The sequence below is a fragment of the Pituophis catenifer genome, unplaced genomic scaffold (assembly GCF_029215685.1).
Source record: "Pituophis catenifer annectens isolate HBS135680 unplaced genomic scaffold, rPitCat1.0.hap2 SCAF_13, whole genome shotgun sequence".
Taxonomy (NCBI): Eukaryota; Metazoa; Chordata; class Lepidosauria; order Squamata; family Colubridae; genus Pituophis; species Pituophis catenifer.
In genome coordinates, this window is record NW_027256893.1 from 1,314,920 (window position 1) to 1,335,877 (window position 20,958).

General features: G+C 46.9%; 1 protein-coding gene across 1 annotated transcript; it reads left to right on the forward strand.

Moving 5' to 3' along the window:
* The first annotated feature begins 2,827 nt into the window (after window positions 1-2,827).
* Window positions 2,828-14,618, forward strand: LOC139323471 (SNF-related serine/threonine-protein kinase-like). The gene is made up of 5 exons (XM_070952849.1): window positions 2,828-3,518; window positions 7,454-7,595; window positions 8,871-9,083; window positions 10,718-10,831; window positions 10,922-14,618. Exons 1-5 carry the CDS (start codon window positions 2,951-2,953, stop codon window positions 12,003-12,005), a joined length of 2,121 nt encoding a protein of 706 aa, XP_070808950.1. The 5' UTR covers window positions 2,828-2,950; the 3' UTR covers window positions 12,006-14,618.
* The last annotated feature ends 6,340 nt before the right edge of the window (window positions 14,619-20,958 follow it).

Here is a 20,958-nt window from a genome sequence, read left to right on the forward strand (position 1 = left end):
AGTTGGCGGGGTTGGGGGTGGGGGGCACCGTTCTGCGGTGGTTCTCCTCCTACCTCTCTGACCGGTCGCAATCTGTGTTGATGGGGGGGCAGCGGTCGACCCCGAGGCACCTTGCTTGTGGGGTGCCACAAGGGTCGGTCCTCTCGCCCCTTCTGTTCAACATTTATGTAAAGCCGCTGGGTGAGATCATCCGTGGCTTCGGGGTGGAGTTCCATCAGTACGCTGATGACACCCAGCTGTACATCTCCACCCCAGGCCACCCCAACGATGCCCTTGAAGTGATGTCCCAGTGCCTGGAGGCCGTGCGGGCCTGGATGGGGAGAAACAGGCTCCAACTCAACCCCTCCAAGACCGAGTGGCTGTGGCTTCCAGCGTCCCGATATAGCCAGCTGACGCCATCGCTGGCTATTGGGGGCGAATCACTCGCCCCCACGGAGAGGGCTCGCAACTTGGGCGTCCTCCTGGACGCACGGCTGTCTCTAGAAGACCATTTGACGGCCGTGGCCAGGGGGGCTTTTTATCAGGTTCGCCTGATACGCCAGTTGCGCCCCTTTCTAGATCGGGACTCTCTACGCACAGTCACTCAGGCACTAGTCACTTCCCGCCTGGACTACTGTAACGCTCTCTACATGGGGCTCCCCCTGGGGTGCACCCGGAGGCTCCAGCTGGTCCAGAATGCGGCCGCGCGGGGGATTATGGGGGCGACGAGGCGCTCCCATGTGACACCTCTCCTGCGCGAGCTGCACTGGCTCCCGGTGGTCTTCCGGGTGCGCTTCAAGGTGTTGGTGACCACCTTTAAAGCGCTCCATGGCTTAGGGCCGGGGTACTTACGAGACCGCCTACTGCCACCAATAGCCTCCCACCGGCCAGTACGCTCGCACAGAGTGGGCCTCCTCAGGGTGCCGTCCGCCAGACAATGTCGGCTGGCGACCCCCAGGGGGAGAGCCTTCTCTGTGACGGCGCCCACCCTCTGGAATAACCTTCCCCCAGAGTTACGTATAATAACAGACCTCCGGATTTTTCGTCGGGCCCTGAAAACTTATTTATTTCAACTAGCTGGGCTGGCTTGAGCTAAATTTTAAATTGGTTTTAAATTGGGTTGTTTTAATTTACGGCCAGAATATCTAATTATTTTAATACTGTTTTTTAAATTTTGTATGCTTTGTTTTTACTTAGGCTGTGCACCGCCCTGAGTCCTATTTGGAGAAGGGCGGTATAGAAATTTAAACAAACAAACAAATAAATAAATAAATAAACAACTCTCTAAAATAATGCAAATGACCAGCTGTTTGCAAGGAATATAAAACCATCCATTCTTCATCATCCAGTCAGAGCTGAAGAAGCTTCTTGGATGAGAACTTGAACACTGGATGCTATCTAACAAAATGAAATTCAATGGGGAAAACAGTAAGATTCTACATTTAGGCAAGAAAAACCAAACGCACAGGTATAGTATAGATGGAACCTGGCTCAACAGTAGTAATTGTGAGAGGGATCTTGGAGTCCTAGTGGACAATCACTTAAATATGAGCCAGCCGTGTGCTGCAGCTGCCAAAAAAGCCAATATTTTTAGGCTGCATTAACAGAGGGATAGAATCAAGATCACATGAAGTATTAATACCACTTTATAATGTGTTGATAAGACCACACTTGGAATACTGCATCCAGTTTGATCACCACAGTGTGAAAAAGTTGTTGAGACTCTAGAAAGTATGCAGAGAAGAGCAACAAAAATGATTAGGGGACTGGAGACGAAAACATATAAAAAATGGATGTGTTGGAAGCTGCCTCACTGTATCTTAAATCTACTCAGCTATGCCTCTACCCTGAAATGAGATGGACCTCAATTACATGAATTTTTTGTGGGTATCTGAAAAGAGTTATCATACCCCTCCCAGTCTGCAAGGAAAATATTCCCAATTCCTTCCACCTCTCATTACCAAATATAATTTCAAGTCTCCAGATCTCTTTTTGCTTTTTAATAAACCTAGTATTCCAACTCCTTGAATGCTTCTTAAAGTTTTCCAAATTGATTCACTAGAGATAAGGTGAGTCCTTTTAGTGAAAGACGTCTGGTGATTTTGGAGTTTATACTTCTGTTGAGGCAGCCTAAAACTGCATCCTTCCTTTTTTTACAACCACAACTCGCTTCAATTTACCATCAACTAGCATATTTTCCCCAAATACCATTAGGGAGCCAGATATTGCCCACAGTGTATTTGACATTTGTTTGTTGAGTGAGGTGATTTGCACTGTATTACATTTCATTCTGTGGGGTTTTCAGCCCATTTCTCCATCCAATCTTGATCATTCAGAATTGTATTTCTTCTAGGGAATTAGCTCTTTCCATTTTTTATAACCTGAAGATTTTGTGAGTATCACTCCTGCATTTTTGTTCAAGTCACTAAAGCGTCGGGAGGGTTGTGGCGCCACGCTTGACAGTCTTCAGGCTGACTTCTCTAGACTGCAGGAGGAGAGCCCGGTGGGTCTCAGGACCCGAGGAGATGGTGGCTGGGACCCCGCTTGGGCACCTTATTAAAACGTACAAAAATAGGTAAAAGGAAGGGAAAGATACGGGCCAAGTTGCCCCCACGGTTTCTCCACTAAGAAAAGGAGGGGGGAGGAAAGTTTGTCTAGGCGCGTTGAAAGAGGAGCCGGGTCAGGTTCAGCCAGTTCCCCCGGGGACGGCTCCGTTTGGAAGGCAACGAGTCCTCGGTCTCCTTGCTCAGAGACGTTGGCAAATGTTTCTTTAAATGCCCGGGAGCGCTCCGTGTCACGAGAAGCAGCTCCGCGCTCGCGGGGGAGATTTTCCGGCGGAGCCGATCCCGCGCCCGCCTTCCGTCCTGCCCCGGGAGAAGCGCCGCCCGCTCCGGCCTCGCCGCCGCCCGAGCCCGAGTCGCCGGCCGCCGGAGTAGCGCTGCCCAGCCGGGAGGCCCGCGCCGAAGCGGCGATGGAGGGGCAGATGGCGGGGCTGTACGACCTGGGCCGCCGGCTGGGCAGGGGCCACTTCGCCGAGGTGCGGCTGGCCCGGCACGTCTTCACGGGCGAGCGCGTGGCCGTCAAGGTGATCGAGAAGGGCCGGCTGGGCGGCGCGGCGGCGGCGCGGCTGCGGCGGGAGGTGGGCTGCATGAAGCTGGTGCAGCACCCCAACGTGGTGCGCCTCTACCAGGTGCTGGAGACGCCGGCCCGGCTCTACCTGGTGCTGGAGCTGGGCGACGGCGGGGACCTCTTCGACCTGCTGACGCGGCGGCCGGGCGGGCTGGACGAGGCGCGGGCCAAGGGCTACTTCGCCCAGGTGGTGCACGCCATCTCCTACTGCCACCGGCTGCACGTCGTGCACCGCGACCTCAAGCCCGAGAACGTGCTCTTCTTCCAGCAGCAAGGGGTGGTCAAGCTCACCGACTTCGGCTTCAGCAGCTGCTTCCAGCCGGGCACCATGCTGGCCACCAGCTGCGGCTCCCTCGCCTACTCGGCCCCCGAGATCCTGCTGGGCGAGGAGTACGACGCCCCCGCCGTGGGTAAGAGCCGCCCCGCTGCGCCAAGGAGGAGAGGCAGCGCGAAGCCTGGAGGCCCAGCCGAGGCCCCGGCAGGATGTCCAGGCCCCGGGGGGGGGGAGGTGGCGCTGGGTGGACCGGGCTGCCGGGCCCGTCTTGGCCTTGGGCCGGCGAGGATCTCCTGGGATGAGGGGAGTTGGGGGGTGGGAGTCCCTTGTCTGGGCTGGCTTGTAAGACTTTCTCTTTCGGCTTCTGTGAAGCACAAGCAACATTGAGAGCCAGCCAGAGACGTTCCCAAGGCCTACAGCTGCTTCTGACCCCTGTGCAGGAGGGCTGCTTGAGGGAGGGATAGCCCTGGTGCCCCTGCCTCAGCAATGGGGGTTGTGCAGCATCCATCTGGGCCCTGATGGGATCCAGGAATTTCTTTGGGTTGCAGCTGTTCAGTGGGAAAAACATAGGGAGAAGCAGGGCACAGCTAGCCTTCCTTTCTAAACATTTTAAGATGACTAGAAGTTTGTCCTCCCTTTTCTAATTGCTAAAATCAGTTTATAACTTCACCTTCTCCAGCTCCTTTATGGTGGCCCATCACCCCTCATGCCTCCCTTTCCAATTTAGGAGATGCTTCATAACCTTTATGTCAGTGATCCCTTTTATCAGCCCTTGCTCGCAGGATCTGTTGGCAGATTCAAGCAGATTTTCTTCTCTAGAGATCCAGAGAAAAAATGGGAGAATAGAGACTTCACACAGAGGTTTTAAAAACTCCCGGGTGCAAGGAAACCACGTAATATCCACACCATCCCTATTTTAGACAGGGTAGAGACTGGCCCGTTGGCTGAGAAGCTCCTGGCAATGGTGAAAAGGAGTATCTGGGGAGGGGGGGGGAGGTTGTCACTAAAAATTCTGCTGCATTACTTAGTTTAGTTCCCATATTGGGAGGGGGGGTTGTTAGAATTGACCATGGATATTATCCCTGTGAGATATTGGGAGTCTTGAAGGATTTGGCAGCAGATCAATCAATCTGGATAGTTGAGGGATTAGCCTGAGAACAAATATTATTCTAGATGACTTTTTCCCAAGCTGGAACCAACACAATTCCTCGGCAGACCTTTCCCATGTCATTCTTGTAGCCTGTTGTTTGTAAATCCCCTTCCAATGCTGTCTTAATCTTGTCAGGCAGAACCTGTTCCTTTTCCATAACATTTTTTAGATACAGTGTCTCCATAGAAGCAGATGGCTCTGTTGACACTATTACAGTTAATTTATGAATCCATTGTTCAAAAATATCCTTTAATATGACATGGAAAATATGTTATGCTGGACATACAGAAGAAACAGGTTGATGACTTAATAATTAAAATGGATATATAAATAAACTGAGAAAGTGACCTGGATAATTTTCCTGCATTGGAGTTACAAAAAGAGGATTGTTAAAGCTTTGAAGAATTTTGTGAGACGGGACAAAAAATAAAGGGAAAAGAAATTAAGTTCTACAATATTAGTTTAATGGACTAAAGATTGTTAGAAGCAGAAGGAAGGAATATAACATTGGTTTATTTGATCAAGTTGATGTAGATATGTTGTTATTTCTAGTAATCTTTAATGAACCAGCAGAACTGAAATGATGTTTTATGGATTTGTTTATAAATAAGAAATCAGATATTGGAAGAAGAGATAATTTGTTGTCTTTTTTAGATAAGGTGATAAATCTATGTAGGAATTTCCCATGTTAATCCCATTTTTTAAAATGGATATTCTAGAAAATCTTATAAAGTATCATCTTTAGCCACCCTGTATCTGGTTCTGCTAAATTTTCTGATGTATGCTTTGGTTTAAAATCGGAACAAATTGGAATTCTCACCCAGATCAGTCAAATGGATGGATCCATTTGATTCCTTATTGAATTTTTTTTTTTAAATTTGATTTATATGCCGCCCTTCTCCGAAGACTCAGGGTGGCTTACAATGTGCTCAGCAAAATTGAGAAGCTACCACATGACTCCGGTCTGGAACTTCTCTGCAGGTTGGAGGGTCTCCCCCACTTCATTTCAGTGTCAAAACCTTCCTGGGTCTTTGGTTGTTGGGCCTTAGGAAAATCAGCTCTTTTCATGAGAAGATGTTGAAACACAGAACTGGCCCTTCTGCTGAATATACTCGCTAGATACTCTTGAGTGGGGTGCTTGAAGCTGAACTCAGCATCCCAGACCATTCTATAATCACAGGGCTGGAAGAGACCTTGGAGGTCATCTAGTCCAACCCCCTGCTCAAGCAGGAGACCCTATACTATTTCAGACAAATGGCAGTCCAATCCCTTCTTAAAACCTCCCGTGTTGAAATACCCACACCTCCAGGAGACAAGCGATTCCATTCCCACAGCCAGGAAATTTCTCCTTACTTCCAGGTTGGATCTCTCTTTAATGATCTTTCACCTGTCACTTCTTGTCCTGCCTTCAGGTGCTTTGGAGAACAAATTGACTCCCTCTTCTCTGTGACAGCTCCTCAAATATTTTTATCATATCACCCTAATCCTTCTCTTTGATATGCTGGACGTACCTAGCTCCCTCAACCGTTCATCATACGATTTAGCCTCCAGATCCCTCATCATCTTTGTTGCTCTTCTCTGCATTCTTTCTAGGGTCTCATATCATTTTTTGCATTGTGGTGACCAAAACTATGGCCTCACTAGTGCAGTGTAAAGAAATACTAACACCTCATGTGATCTTGGTGCTACCGCTCTGTTGATGCAGCCCAGGACTGCATTTGCCTGTTTGGCAGTTGCAGCACACGGCTGGCTCCTACTTAGGTAATCAGGAGTCCACTAGGTCTCCTAGATCCCTCTCAGAGTTGCTATTGTTCATCCAGGTACCATTTATTCTATTTACTCAGGTGAGTCTGACTAAAACCAAAGCAAGAGGGACAAATGCTTAACTATGATTTGGAAATTATATTAATGCAGCAGCCCAAAATGATATCATTGTTTTTAATCTACATCACAGTAATGGCTGTGTTCCATTTGCAATCCAGCCATACATTTTTTCATTATCCCCATCTTACACCTCTGCAATTGACTTTTGTTTCAATGTACAGTTATGTGGCCGTGGAGATTTAAATTCTTTCAAAGGAAAGAAATATCTCCTGACCGTATTTTTGTCAGTTCAAGCTTCAGCCGTGACCTCCAGCTGCTTCTTACAATATCCTGAAAACCGAATCAAAATAGAGTTTGTTTTTTTGAGCAGCTCCGCTTCCATTACTTGCTAGCATTTTGTCTTTTCACTGAACAGCTGATATATGGATTCTTGCTTCTTTTGAAGGTATCTAAAGAATACCTCTTTGTTATTTTTAGTATGATTTGCCAATCTCAGTTCATTCTACCCCTTTGTTTTCTTGATGCTGTTTCTAGACAATTGCACATCTTTTTTTCTTGGTGATTTAGCTATCTGTCTCCTTACATTTTGATTTCCCATTCTTCCATTTTCTCTCATTGTTACATTCTTACAACTGAAAATGATTCCTAAATTCTTTTTAGGAATTCTCACTCCCTTTGATCTGTTTTCCACATTAGCTTTCTCTGCCATGAGGAAGGGTTTATAAAATCTGCTTCTCTTGATATTTCAAAAAGGTGCCCAGCTACTGAGTTACAGGTTCCTAATCTCAAGGCTTTCTTTAGCCCCTCAATAGTTCATACCATGTTTCTATCCCAGGCTGTTAAGCCCTTCATAATATTGGTAGTTTGGAGGATTTGACTGGCATACAAATAGGACATCGGCCTTGAGTTCCCTGCAGAACAGAGTTTGCATTGGAAGTCAGTGGAATAAGTGGATTTGATTGGATTACTTAGGGCAACGGGTTCCTTTTGCAGCAGGGAGCTGTGAAGGGGAAGAAGAGAGGCGTCTTGGAGGGCTGAGCCCAGAGCACGGGGAGGGCTCCTATTCAGCCCACTCTCCTCTTTTTCTTCTCTCTTAGATATCTGGAGCTTGGGTGTCATCCTTTACATGCTGGTCTGTGGACATCCCCCTTTCCAGGAGGCCAACGACAGCGAGACTCTGACCATGATCCTGGACTGTCGCTATGTGATACCATCGGGCATCTCCCTCCTGTGTGCAGAGTAGGCGGCCCCTCATTTCCTCCCTCTTTGTCACTGCCTTGTTCCTTAGGAAGCAACCTTAACCTCCCTGCCTATTGTGTTCATAGCATAGAGGCGTGTGGGCAAGTGTCAGCAGGAAACCCCCAGACGGTGCCATTTATTTATTGTCACATTTCTATGTCTCCCAACCGCTTTGGGTGATTCACAACAATCAAAGAAGTTACAATAAACCCCATTAAAAGGCAGGAAAAAAAGATGGCAAGCATGGCAGACCAAATGGGATGAGGCCGGGGGACTTGGGGAAGAGGTGGGTCTTCGTGGTTCCTCGTAACTAGAGCAGACAGGGGCCATCTGGATCACAGGCGGCAGGACTCATCATGGAGGGCAGGCACTGCGACAGAGAAGGGACATTCCCAGAGTCCCAAGAGGTGATACGAAGGAACCTGACATGTGCCCACTCTGCAGGCTCAAGTCATCCGGGAAGATACTATGGGAGATGGGCAGTAACCAGGCCCTTTGCCAGGTAGGGCTTTGTGGGTAATGACTAGCATCTCAAATTGCGCCTAGAAGCAAACTCACCAATGGTGCAGTTTCACAGAAAAGGTGTTATGTAGGCATAGGTCTAGATGAGGTTTGTGGCACATATCCAATAAGTAAGGACATAAATAAATAACAATACTGAGGCAAGCCTGTGCTGCTGCATTCTGGACCCGTTGAAGCTTCCAGGTGGTCTTCAAGGACAGACCTTACATAGCAGTAGTCAAGCCGTGAAGTGGCTAGTGTGCCCAAAGGGCCCCTCGATGTAGAAAAGGATGCAGTTGGCACCCTTTGTTTTCATCCTTGAGCACTTGAAGGGAAGGATTGTCTGGGAATATAGTGCCTTATCTATCTCTGTCCTCCCCTCAGACCCCTCTTTCTCCGTGGGAGGGAGGCCCTCTCAATTTGGAGCAGAACTCACGAGGTGAAAGCTCAGCCGCAGAGTCTCTGGGGTTTGGGCGCACAAGGCCTGTTTGGATTATTGTTCTGGTCTAACTGCTCGATGGTTGAGGGGAACAGATCGCCTGGCTGAGTGCTCTGCCGGGGGCTCTTCTGCCTTCCCTGGGAGACTTTCGAGCCATGCAGGCTTTCTGCTGAGCAAAGAAACATCGGTGGCCCAGGAATAAGGAGCAGGCTCTCCCCATTCGGCACCGTGATGCCTTTCCAAGGTCCCATTTCACCTCGGAGACGTGGATTAGGAGGGAGGGAGCAGGGCCTTGGGGGGCAGAGGCTGAGTCACTCTCGCTCTTCTTTGCACAGCCTTATTGTCCAGATGCTGCAGCGGGACCCCAAGCAAAGGGCCTCCTTGGAGCTCATTGAAAACCACGCATGGCTCCAGGGGGTGGACCCCTCCCCAGCCAGCCATTCTCTTCTGCCGCTGACATCACACCGGAGGGTTTTGGAGGAGGAGCATGAGATCATCATCCAGACCATGATGTGTGGCCACATTGCAGACCGAGAAACCATCCAGGAGTGAGTGAGGGTCCCGGGGTGGGCGTTGGCACAAATTACTCTGGTTGATTAAGGAAGGTTGTGCAAGGGGAATGTGATTTGGGCACAGGTATCACGGCCACCGGACAGGAATTTGAGCTGACCTTCAGTTGGTTGGGACAGAGCTTCACTAGCTGAAATGATCAGGTAGATATTTTGGGACTTCCTTAATGCTCGAAGGTGCTTCTGACAATGCCCATGAACTGTGAAACGTCCATCATAGTTTTGAAATGGACATAAATCGAGACAAAGGTAATCCTTGATTAATGACCACTCATTCAAAGACCATTTGAAGTTACAATGGTGCTGAACAAGTGGCACTTAAGAGCAGTCCTAGAAATTCTAGCTGTCCCAGCATCCCTGCATTCATATGATTGCCATTTGTGACATCCTCTGCCAGCTTCCCACAAACAAAATCAATGGGGAAGCTGGCAGAGAAACTTGCAAGTTGCTTCCACTGCTTTTTCCCCTGAGGAGCCGTGCCACAGAGTGCAAGATCCTGGAGAATTCATGCACATACTTTTGCAGTGGAACCTCTCCTCAGACTGCATGCATTTGCCACCGTTATCACCCCGCCTCACTCCACAGTATTCACTCAACCTCCAGCATGCTTGCAAGCCACCATGACTTGTAACTCCACACAGGCTTCCCCAATGACTTTGCTTGTGGAAAGTTGGCTGGAAGTTGCAAATCCTCAGTGGTCACATGAGGCTCTCACTTAACAACCCATGATTTTTATTTATTTAGAAAATTTATATTGCTGCCTACTCGCACATGGTCACTCAAGGTGGCTTAAAAACACAATATAAAATATATAAAAATAATAAACAATAAAAATAATAACCCCCCACCCTGGTGACAACACACATTCATACCAGCCATGATCCTTGCTTAACAGCAGCAACAGAGACTGCAGGATTGCCATTGCTTAAGCAATATGGGCACATGACATCATGCTTTACAACTACATTGCTTGGTGATCAAAATTCCAGTCCCCGTTATTGTTGTTAAGCAAGGACTACCTGGTTTACATTCCCATTAGCCAGTAGAGGAAAAAGTGAATCTACAGCCATGTAAGATGTTGGTGCACTGTAGGAGCCAGGAGCCCAACCTGGTATGGCATGCTGCGGATTTCAGCTCAGCAGCTTCCGGACAGCTGTGGGTTCTCCATTCCTGGCTTAAAACATGGCACACAGCTTGCCCAAACCTGGGATCCCATAACTGTGGCCTGAAACAGGAGAACCAGTCCCAAAGTGTCAGGTTCCTGAATAGAATCCAACAGTGAATAAGTTGGCAGAGCCACAGAATAAGTGAAGATGTTCAGTCTCCCCCATGCCCTCCAGTTATCTGTCATCAAGCCACACACCTGTACTCAAGGTGAGGCTGGTGTTCCAGATGTGCTTCAAGTCCAAGGAGAAATCCATAATTAAGGCAGCTGGACTTTATGTACCAAGCTGTATGTAGAAACAGGGCATTCTGGTACACAGCCGATTGAGTTTACAGTCTAGACCGGAGGGCAATCAGTCAGTTCCTGGGCAGCCCTGAAAGTGAGCAGAGCCTCGGAAGTCTCTTCCTGTGTCCATGCCTGACTCTTTCCACTTGACATCTCCTTGCAGAGCCCTGGAGGCCAAGCGCTACAATCACGTCACTGCCACCTACTTTCTGCTGGCCGAACGGATTCTGCGTGAGAAGCAGGAGAAGCAGACCCTGGCTGAGCAGCTCCAGAGCAGGCAAGCCCCCCTCGGCCCTTCGAGCGTTGGTCTCAGCCGGGGGGATTTGCAGCTGTTCACCTCCTCTCTTTGCTCCTTCTTCTTCCTCAGGAGCCCAGCAGGCGAGTCCTGTCCCTCTCTGCCCACAAAGCTGCCCCCAGCCACCAAGGGCACTCTGGAGACTGTCGCTGCGGAGTACGCCGGGAAGCCTCTCCTTTGCCGCTCATCCTCAGGCGAGGGCAGGTCCTCTTCCAGCTTCCGTGGATGCGGGCAGCCTCTGGGGGCCCTCATCCAGCCCTCCCTCATGGAGACGGGCATCGCCAAGAGCACCCTCGCCTTGCAGCAGATTTCGGAGGAGGAAGAGGAGGAAGAGGAGGAGACAGAAGGGAAGCCGGGCCTCTCTCGAAGGCGGACCTCCTCCTTGAACCAAGAGCAGATGAGCCGCTTCCAGAGCACTGCATCGTCCCTGCTCTTCTGCCGGGCCCTTGCGGCCCACTACAAAGCAGGGAAGAGCCTCCTCCCTGCACACGCCAAGTCCTCCTGCCCGGAACAAGGGCCTGGGATGGCTCCAGCAGCTCCACCGGAGCAAGCATCCCCGAGCAGCCAGTTAGGGACAGGCCGAGACCCACAGATGGAGGAGCCTGGCAGCAGCCTCAGCTTGCAAGGGAGGAGGAGGCCTGATGAACCCCCAGGGGAAGCCACCCCGCTAGGCAGCCAGGGAGGGGGCCCTGTCAGACCAGAGGGAAAGCCTGGCCAAATTGAGCCCCTTCTGGCAGAGGAAGAAGACCAGAGTGACCTCCTTCCATCGAGAGAAGGAGATCCTGTACAGGAGGAACTCTTGGAGGTTGGGGGGCAGAGCCCCCAGCCCCAGAGCAGCACAGCTCTTCTGCAGGGTGGCTGTGCCCCAGGAACCACTGGAGCCGACCTGGTGCCAGGAGCAGAGGGCAAGGGCCAAGAGCTGGGGCCGCCCCATGGGGCCAAAGCCTGCTGTGATGGCCAGAGCCATGGCAGCGGCCATGACAGCCTCGCGGACAGCATCATCAAGCTGGACCCGGCGAAAGGCAAGAACGCTAACCTGAAGGATCGGCTCCTGCAGTTCCCGCTCTGCGAAAAGGCCCTGGCCTTCCGGATGCAGCCCAGCTCCAGAGAGAGCCTGCTGTCCTTGGGGCAGTTCAACTGTTGCCACGTCATCTAGGCATGCAAGAGAGAAGAGCAAGGAGAGCTGAGAAAGACCTCCAGGGGAGAGCAGGGTAGCGGCAGTGTCCAGTTGCCAAGGTCCGTGCTTTGCTGTCTATATCCTCCCTTGGGAGGGGCTTCCTGTGTGAGAACCAAGCAGCTCCCAGAATCCACACGGCACCTTTGGCCGGGGTGTTTCCCCTTATGTCCCACTGCACTCACAACTTCTCACACAAACCCTCTTCCTGGTCAGTGATGGAGGAAGTCTTAAGCCTGCTCTGGTGCAGCTGGAAGCTTTGGAGAACTTGGAAATGAGAAGGAAGCCAAGGCTGCGCTCCTCAGAGTCGAAAGTGAACTTGGGATGTCCACTGACCCTGGAGGTCTTGGAGAAGTCTTTCTAGGAGATGCAGGATCTCTCCATGCCTCTCCAGGGTAAACTAGGGTTTAACTTAAGGTAATCGGCCTACTACACCTGGGGGGTTATTTATACCAAGCAGGTGGTGGGCTTGATTTTTCCTGGCAGAGCCACCTGCTTGGAAGTGGCCTTGGCCATCTCCCCCTTGTGGTGCCTCCAGGCCAGGGGAGGTCATGCGCCCACCCAGCGTCTCCATCAGCAGCTGTTGATGAGCTGGCAGCTCTGGTGGGCCTTGATCCTTTTTCTTTCTGGTTGCTCACTCTCCACCCTGGCAGAGCAGTGGGCTTCCTCCCTTTCTGGGCCCACTCTCTCTCACTCCCCCAGCTTCAATTTTGGGAGCATGCGCTGCTGTGGTCACCACTTCGAAGTCCAGCTCACTCCTGGACCAGGACCAGGCTGGGGGAAAAGTGTAAGCGTGGCAGAGTCAGATTGGGGACCTTTGTGCAGTGCAGGTGTGAGCAGGGCAGGCAGGTGTTCATTGCTAGGTCCCTACATCTGGATTTGCCGTTAGGCTTGGTTGGTTCCTGCCTTCCTTCCTGCCCCCAGTCTGTGGAGGACGATAAGCCCTTCGGCCAGGCCTCTGTTGCTGCCGCTTCCTCCATCCCGAACTCTCTGTCCTGGCTGCCAAGGAGCGTGTGGCTCTCTGAACCCTAGGAGACGGGCAGCTTTTTATAGCAACTGAGGTATTTTAGCATATTTTAAGGTTTATCACCTAGCCTGGGTTGGCCCTAGGTGGCCAACATACCTTCTTCCCAGCATGAACCAAGCTGTTGGGTTGCCCTCCTTTGCCTGCAGGCTGGAAGAGGAGCTCGGAAGTTCCTGGCTGGGCAGAGAGGGCAGAAGAGGGCACTTATTTCCCCCCGCTCAATCCCCCGAGGCTCTGTGTTTCTCCCCTCTCCTGCCTGGCCCCCCATCCTGTGACCTGTGCCCAAACTCTCATCCTCTCCCAGAGGCTTCTGGGGAAAAGCAGCTCTCCCTCTCTGTATTTATCCTCTTTTCTTGCTGGCAAGGAATGGATGGGGGCAGGGGAAGGGGAAGGGACTGAGCTCTTGGAGTTCTGTGTCACGTGCACTGATGGGATCGAAGGGAAAGCAAGTCCAACCCAATAAAATGATCACTCTGGATCCCAAAGCAACTTGTGGCTCCTTGTCAAGAAAAAGCTGAGGATTTTACTCGGGTTGGTACCACTGAGCCTGGCTGTGCAGGCACCTCGGCCCTCGCTCTGCAGGCAAGCCACACATCCACAAGGGGGGTGGGGAACCCAGGCTACCATTCACCTCCCTAGGCCTTCACTGGATCTGCCAGAGCCAGGTAGCTTCAGGGGTCTCTGTCTTTCCCACCTGCAACCCCAGAGGAGCCTTTCAAGGGAAATCTTCCATCTCAAGCTGCGGAGGGCTTTTCTGACTATACTTTCCCTTGTGGGGGGAGCCGCAGACTAGAGGCCTTTTGTGGTTTCTCTGAGAACAGAAGAAGAGCAAAAGGCCTCCCTGTTCTAAATGTGTTTTGTTTGGCAGCTGAGTGAAGAAGCTTTGAACTCACTGCAGTGTCTGCTGTATTGAAAGCCACTCATTCTGATGATAAATTGTCCTTTGGAGGACAGCTGCATTGGGAGGGAAAACTAATACAGGGAGATCCAACAATGGAAATATGTCGTTAGCCTGTTCTCTACCAGTCAACCTTTTGACTGAATTGTCCCATGGGTTTCTTCTGGTGGGAGGTTTTGATTGTGGGAAGGGGGCTATCTCAAGCTGGGTGGGTTCATTTGAAGCCATGTCTGTTGCTCCACAGGAAGGCTGAAACCTGGGGAATATCTGTCTTCCCTTGGCCATCAGCTGCTCATACTTTCAGGCATCCTGGGCTCTGGGGAGATCTGCCATATTCATCTGATGCTTAAATCCCAGGATTGATGTGGACCCTGGGGTTGGATGCACCACTGAGGACTCTTTTTTTTCCAAGTTTTTTTTATTTTTTAGACAAACACACATACAAACATACAACGTATTTTCTTTGAACAGAGTATTTTCCCGGTTCACAAATTTAAACAGTATTTAGTCGTTTCAATTAAATTTACAATTTCTATATTTCCTTTTTGCCATATTCATTTCTCATCTATTTTTAAGAACCAATATTACCCTTCATTCTCATCTCTAATCTTAATCAAATTCAGTTTTTCCCTTCTATCTATATTATACCCCTTCCCATTGTCATCTATTTGTATATCTATCTTCACATTGGTTAGTTATGTAATGTTACAGTTGTTTAATTCTTATAATAATAAATCCGCTTATTTTATAACATACATTTCGTTTGATAATACAAATCCAACATTTTAGTATAAATCAGTTAGTTATATAATTATCATATATATATATATATATATATATGTTTTCGTAGATTTTCACGGGTAGAGGTATGCAAGTCTTGGCGTATTTGGGTCTTTTCCCGTGTAAGATTGAGAGTATTTTGGTGACGTTTCGACAAGGTCCCACTTGTCATCTTCAGGCTGGTGCCTTCGGTTTCGTGCCTGTGCAAGCAAAAGAAAAAAAAAGTGCACAGGCACGAAGCCGAAGGCACCAGCCTGAAGATGACAAGTGGGACCTTGTCGAAACGTCACCAAAATACTCTCAATCTTACATGGGAAAAGACCCAAATACGCCAAGACTTGTATGTGTGTGTGTGTGTGCGTATATATATATATGCATACACACACACACACACACACATCAATATGAACATGAATATTCCAGTTATTTCCAGGCAATCCAATTCCTTAAAAATCAATTAATTATAGCCATTTCTGCTTTCAACATAATATACAATTGGAAGTATTTCAATTATTACAATTAATCATTTCTACTTTCATCACATTATAGAATTAAAGAATTAAAAATATTTCAACTGTTACAGCTTCCCTAGTCAACTTTAAAAATATTCTAGCTGTTATCCAAGCCACAACTTAATCCTTTCTACTTTCCACCATATACCATTAAAGATATTTCAATTGCTACAATTTAAACTTATTCATATTTCTTGAAAAAAAGTAAAAAAACCCCAAAGCTTATCATCTAAATTTCAAAGATACAATATAAATATTCCAATTATTATTCATTTCATTTTTACAATGTTTCCCATTTTTTTACTACAATTCATATTTCAATTCTAAATACATATAGCATCTTTCTCTTTCATTTCTTTTTCTCCCCATTTTTATTTTTACTTTTTTCTTTCCCTTTTTTCTTTTGTACTTTGAAATCTTGAGCTGTCCTCTTTTGCCCTAAATTTCCCATTGTTTCCCATCTCTTTTCTCCTTTTCTTATATCCCCATTGTTTATCCCACTGTTTATCCCAGTGTAGTTATTCTGTGTTTCACAAATCTGGACTCTTCTATTTTGCCTATTTTGCTCTTTTTTTTCTTTTCACTGTTAATCTCAGTGTAATCTTTTAAGTTTTTTGTGTTCTTTCTATTCTTTCTATTCCACCCTTCTCTCCTTCTTTGTCTCTTTCTGCCCTTTGTTTTTTTCATTGTTAATCCCAATATAATCTCTAAAAACCTCCTTTTTATTATTACTATCCATATATTCAATTAATTTTTCAAAATTAATCTCATTGTCTTTATCTTCTTCTTTGTTTTCAGTCTCTGTGTCTTGCTTCTCCGTCTTTGTTTCCTTATCAGCTTGAACATGCTCTCTCTTAGTTTTTGAATCCTCAAGTTTCAATTCTCCATGTAGCATCGTAATCCTCTTATTTCCACTTTCCACGAGTACATCATTTCCATCATTTTTCTAATTTCCTGCGTCATTTTATTCTTTCTGTATTAGTATTGTTCCAGATTTAAAAGTTCTGTTGTTTTTCTTTTTTTTCCAAAGTCAAGCCACTTGCAGACAAAGCAAGCCTCCCCGAAAGTTCACAACTATTATGACTGATATAGTTCAAAGTTTTCCAACAGAGTCCAAATTGCAATGCTCTTTTTTCTCCTGAAGGTGTCTCTCTAGAATCCACAATTCTCTTAATTGTTTAACAGTGACCATTTTGTATCAATCTTTGTTAACAATCTAACTTCTTTTTTCTTCTTTTTAACTTTAAAAATACCAAATCAGTTTTATAGTCCAGTCCAAATTAAACAATACTTCCCCCCCCTTTTTTCTCCTTTATTTTATCTTTAGGTATAGAGCACCTGTGTTACAGGGCGTAATACCCAATTGTCTTTTATTTTTCTTAGTCTTCAACAAGAAAGGATCTGTTTATTTTCTTTCCAATCCTTTAGTCAATTTTGGAGTTATTTCTTCTAATTCTTAAAATTTTCCAGTTAATTTTATTCAAAAATCAATTTTCTTTTCGGGTTTTTGTCCCTTTAAATTCCGCTTACATCCTCTTTTCTTCCCCCATGCCCATTAGCTGCTAGTTTTACGCTGGGGGTTTCAGGTTTTAAAATAATTTTGTTGTTGTTATTATTATTTCACCTGTGGGTTGGCTGTCACTCACCCGGCTTCAAAAACTTCGTTGTATTCACCGCTCCTGCTCAATACTTAGTCCGGTTGCCCCAGCTTCTTGATAGCCGCAATGGCTGCCGCCTCCGCCGCCAAATCGGAAAAAGATTCCTCTGACTTTCGAGGAATTTGCCACTTCCTCTTGGTCTTCTGAGGTGCCTCTCCTTCTTCCCGTTCTGGTCCAAAGACCCCTCGGCAGCAGTTCGTCAGTCTGGGTTTTCGCGGCGCTCATCAGAGCCCGCTAATTCCCTGACTGTCTCATCGCAACGCTTCCAGTCGACCACTGAGGACTCTTGATGGGACCAAATGACTGAGAAGTGCCTCCAGCCAGCCTGGCTGATTCTTATAGGGTCAAAAGCTCCTGGGAAGCCCACCAGTGGGGAAAAATCCACTCCTCTCTGTCCCAAAGGTGCTTTTTCAAGAGACAGGAGCTTCTTGGATGAGAAGTGAAACATCTTCAAAGCAAAACCAGTTGTTCAGTTGTTCAGCACTTTTGGGACAACCATGACCTGGATGACGGAGAATCTCCATGGCTCTCTGGTTCTTGCCCAGCACTGTATGTAGCTTGGTCTAGGATGCTGACAGTTTCCCAGTTGAAACTATGGTTGAGTCTGTCCATGTGTGAGAAGATTAAGGAGTTATCACATACATTTAGACTTTGATTGCTTTTTCCCATGAAGGCTCTTTTTAGCCTTTATCCTGGGCATTAGTTATTCATAGCATGCTTGTCTGTTACAAAGACTCAAAGCATCCTAGAATAGAATAGAATTCTTTATTGGTCAAGTGTGATTGGACACACAAGGAATTTTTCTCCGGTGCATAAGCTCTCAGTGTACATACAAACAACAAAATGATAAGTCACAGATCATAAATCATAAAATTCAATCATAAGATAAAAGGATTGATAAATCATAATATACCAGGAAGCAATCCAAATCCAATAATTTTTCTTGGGCTCCCTGTCACCCCATGACCCGTGGCTGAGTCATCTACAACCTGCCATGTAAGGACTGCAACAGCCACTACGTAGGACAGACAAGCAGAAGACTGGCAGAGCCATCCATGAACACCAACTAGAGGTCAGGATGAGAAGTCCTTAATCTCACCACACACAGACGGACTCAACCATAGTTTCAGCTGGGAAAGTGTCAGCAGCCTAGACCAAGCTAAATCCAAAAAAATGCTAGGGAATACCTGGAAGCTTGACACTGAGACAAATCAATCACAATAGACACACACACACACACACTACATTTTTACTCCTTCAAAAGAGGCAATAAAAAAGCCAAAAAGGAAACAAACCCAGAACACTTCCTCTCAAGCAGCCTAGACCCAGGTAAGCAAGGATTCACACCAAGCCACAATCAAGTAGAAAACAGTATCCCAATCATTTAACTACCAAGTAGAAAACCATATCCTCACCAACACTGGCAGTTGGCAAACTTACATAAACAGGAGCAAACCCTACACACCCTTCCACTGAAGATGCTACTTGGCTAGGTTCTGAAAGGTCTGCAGGCAAACAACCCAGCTCATAGAGCACCAAAGACCCCAGAGACAAAGATGCCGGGGTTACAAGGACATTGTGGTATCCAATCAGCTACCATCTGGCATTTTGCAAGTGTGTATAGAATTGCTTGTGAAAATACCATGACCTTAGATTGGTTTCCCCACCAGGGCACAATAGCAGCTATGTAGAAGACTGCAGCCCAGTTAAGCTTCTTACTTCAAGGTAGCCTAAGAAGAAATATTACAGATAAACTATCAGTCATAGCAGGTTCTGCTGGTAAAGAATCGGCTTGGCATCTTGCTTTCCTCCCTGCTACAGAATGCCGAAAATACATGTCGTTATTGGCTATTTTAGTGCAATATTTGGGTGCCTGTTACGTCAAAGGCAGGTAAGAATAAACTCTGAATGTCATAGCAGATTTATATAAACTTGAGCATACTGCACAAGTTTGGTTTAATAATTAGTTTAAAAAAGAACAATATTACAGAACTGAATTAATTTTCAAAAAGAACAAGCAAAACTTGCTATAGTTGAGCAATTCCCTTATGAAGGAACACTGTGATACAGGATGGCTGTTTAACAAAGATTCCTGCCAGGCTATTTTATAAAGGACAAACGTCACAGAAGTCTAAAGCACTTTGGGCTTTTGTTTGTTGTTCATTTTGTGCTGGCCTGGTGCCTGCCTGGAGTTTCCCTTACAAGGTTCTTCAGGTTTGCCACTGCCTCCTTCCTGGGGCTGGCCCAGGGGCACCCAACTGGCTTTGTGCCTTTGTGTTCTTTGTGTGACTCGAACTCACAGCCTCAACCGCTACACCAAACTGGTTCTTGTAGATGGTGGTGAAAACCAATTTTTTTTACTACCGGTTCTGTGGGCGTGGCTTGGTGGGTGTGGCAGGGGAAGGATACTACAAATCCCCAATCCCTACCCACTCCTGGGGGAAGGATATTGCAAAATCTCCATTCCCACCCCACTCTGGGGCCAGCCAGAGCTGGTATTTGTCGGTTCTCCGAACTGCTCAAAATTTTCCACTGCTGGTTCTCCAGAACCTGTCAGAACCTGCTGGATTTCACCCCTGCTTGTAGACCTGGAAAATCCTGGAAAGCTTGATGTTCCAAAGGTTTGAGGCCTAGATAAGTGAAAGCTTAAAATATGTACCCAAAGTCTTTAGCAGGACTAATGGATAGGAAGAGACATTCTCCTGCTAAAGATGCCACCAATGGAAGCCTGAGAAAGAGGCCTTTGCTTGTGTTACAGAGCGTAGCCATCAGAACTCCACATAGTGCTGAAGAGATTCCGAAAACTTCACTTTTGGAAATAAAAATGACTGGAGTTTTTGAAAAGCAAATAGAATAGAAAAGCAAACAGTATTGCTGCACATTTCAACAAATATCCACAGTGTCATTAAACATGCTAAAGGTTCTAGCGCTAAATTAAATATTGAACAAGAGAGGGAACATTGGTGTGTTCCATGTTTCTTGTGTTTACATAAGAGACAATCTTATTAGCCTCTTAAAAGGATTAAAACAATATTGTTTTATCCAATAAATTATATTAAAATCTGTTTTGTAACTAATTCCAAATAAAAATGCTTGCATCATATTGAAATAAAAACATATTACAGCATTCAAATAATCTGATATTGACAGATTTGATGGCATTTTATGAAACCAGGCTGTGCTGATAATTTATTGAAGGTAATGCCTTCTGTAATTTTGTACCAGATTAGCTTCAACATTTTATAAGGATATCAGATGATAGTTTAGATAATTCAGAGGATGCTTCTTATTTTCAAAATAGCTAGACTCATGGAATAAAGTGGGTAGGATCCATTTAGGAGTACTAATCTGGAATAATACTTCCATGATTTCAAGAAATCTCAGTCAAATTAATCAACCTCATAATTAATAGGCCTTCAACTGGTCAGTCAACCTCTCATTCAGCCCATATTCTGAGGGAAGGTTGAAAGCCAGATCCATATACCTGTTCTCCATCTTGCTTCAGTCTTTGAATCCGATGGTCCCAGCGGATCATAAAAGCAGCTTCTACTCTGACAGCATAAACAGGGTTGTTTATTTCCCAGGCAAGGGATTGCCCATTTATAATGATAGATTGTCCATTTCCAATTGAGCGATAGAAATTTGAAGCATGTCTAAAATTCTGCCATACTCAGCAAGGAAGGTGCAGTCTGAGCAACCCCTGTGGGAGACAGTGCTGCGTGTGGCAGCTGCTGGATCTGCTCCACTGGCTGTGCCAGGAGATGGGCCAGCTGGAGTGGTTCATTCCAGCAGCTTCCAGGCTCTAAGATCTAAGCTCTACTTGCACTGGAGCCGCCTCAGCAAACGTGGTTGCCGTCTGGGGCTAGAAACGTTCATCCTGGATCCCGTTATCAGCTGCTCCAATGCAACACTGAAACTGGAAATGTAATAATGAAATGTTACAATCAAGCTGATGTAGACAATCTTGGATCCCCCTTTAGACAGAAGTTTGGCTTATGTGCTACTTTACTTGTAACAAAACGTCTGTTTATCCAGAGATGCCAACGAACAACTCAGGCGCTCC

Excerpts from the sequence above, each read along its gene's own strand:
- LOC139323471 (XM_070952849.1), top strand. The coding sequence starts at position 2,951 with ATGGAGGGGCAGATGGCGGGGCTGTACGACCTGGGCCGCCGGCTGGGC. Across the intron at positions 3,519-7,453 it reads GTACGACGCCCCCGCCGTGG|ATATCTGGAGCTTGGGTGTC; the intron begins GTAAGAGCCGCC and ends CTTCTCTCTTAG. Across the intron at positions 7,596-8,870 it reads ATCTCCCTCCTGTGTGCAGA|CCTTATTGTCCAGATGCTGC; the intron begins GTAGGCGGCCCC and ends TTCTTTGCACAG.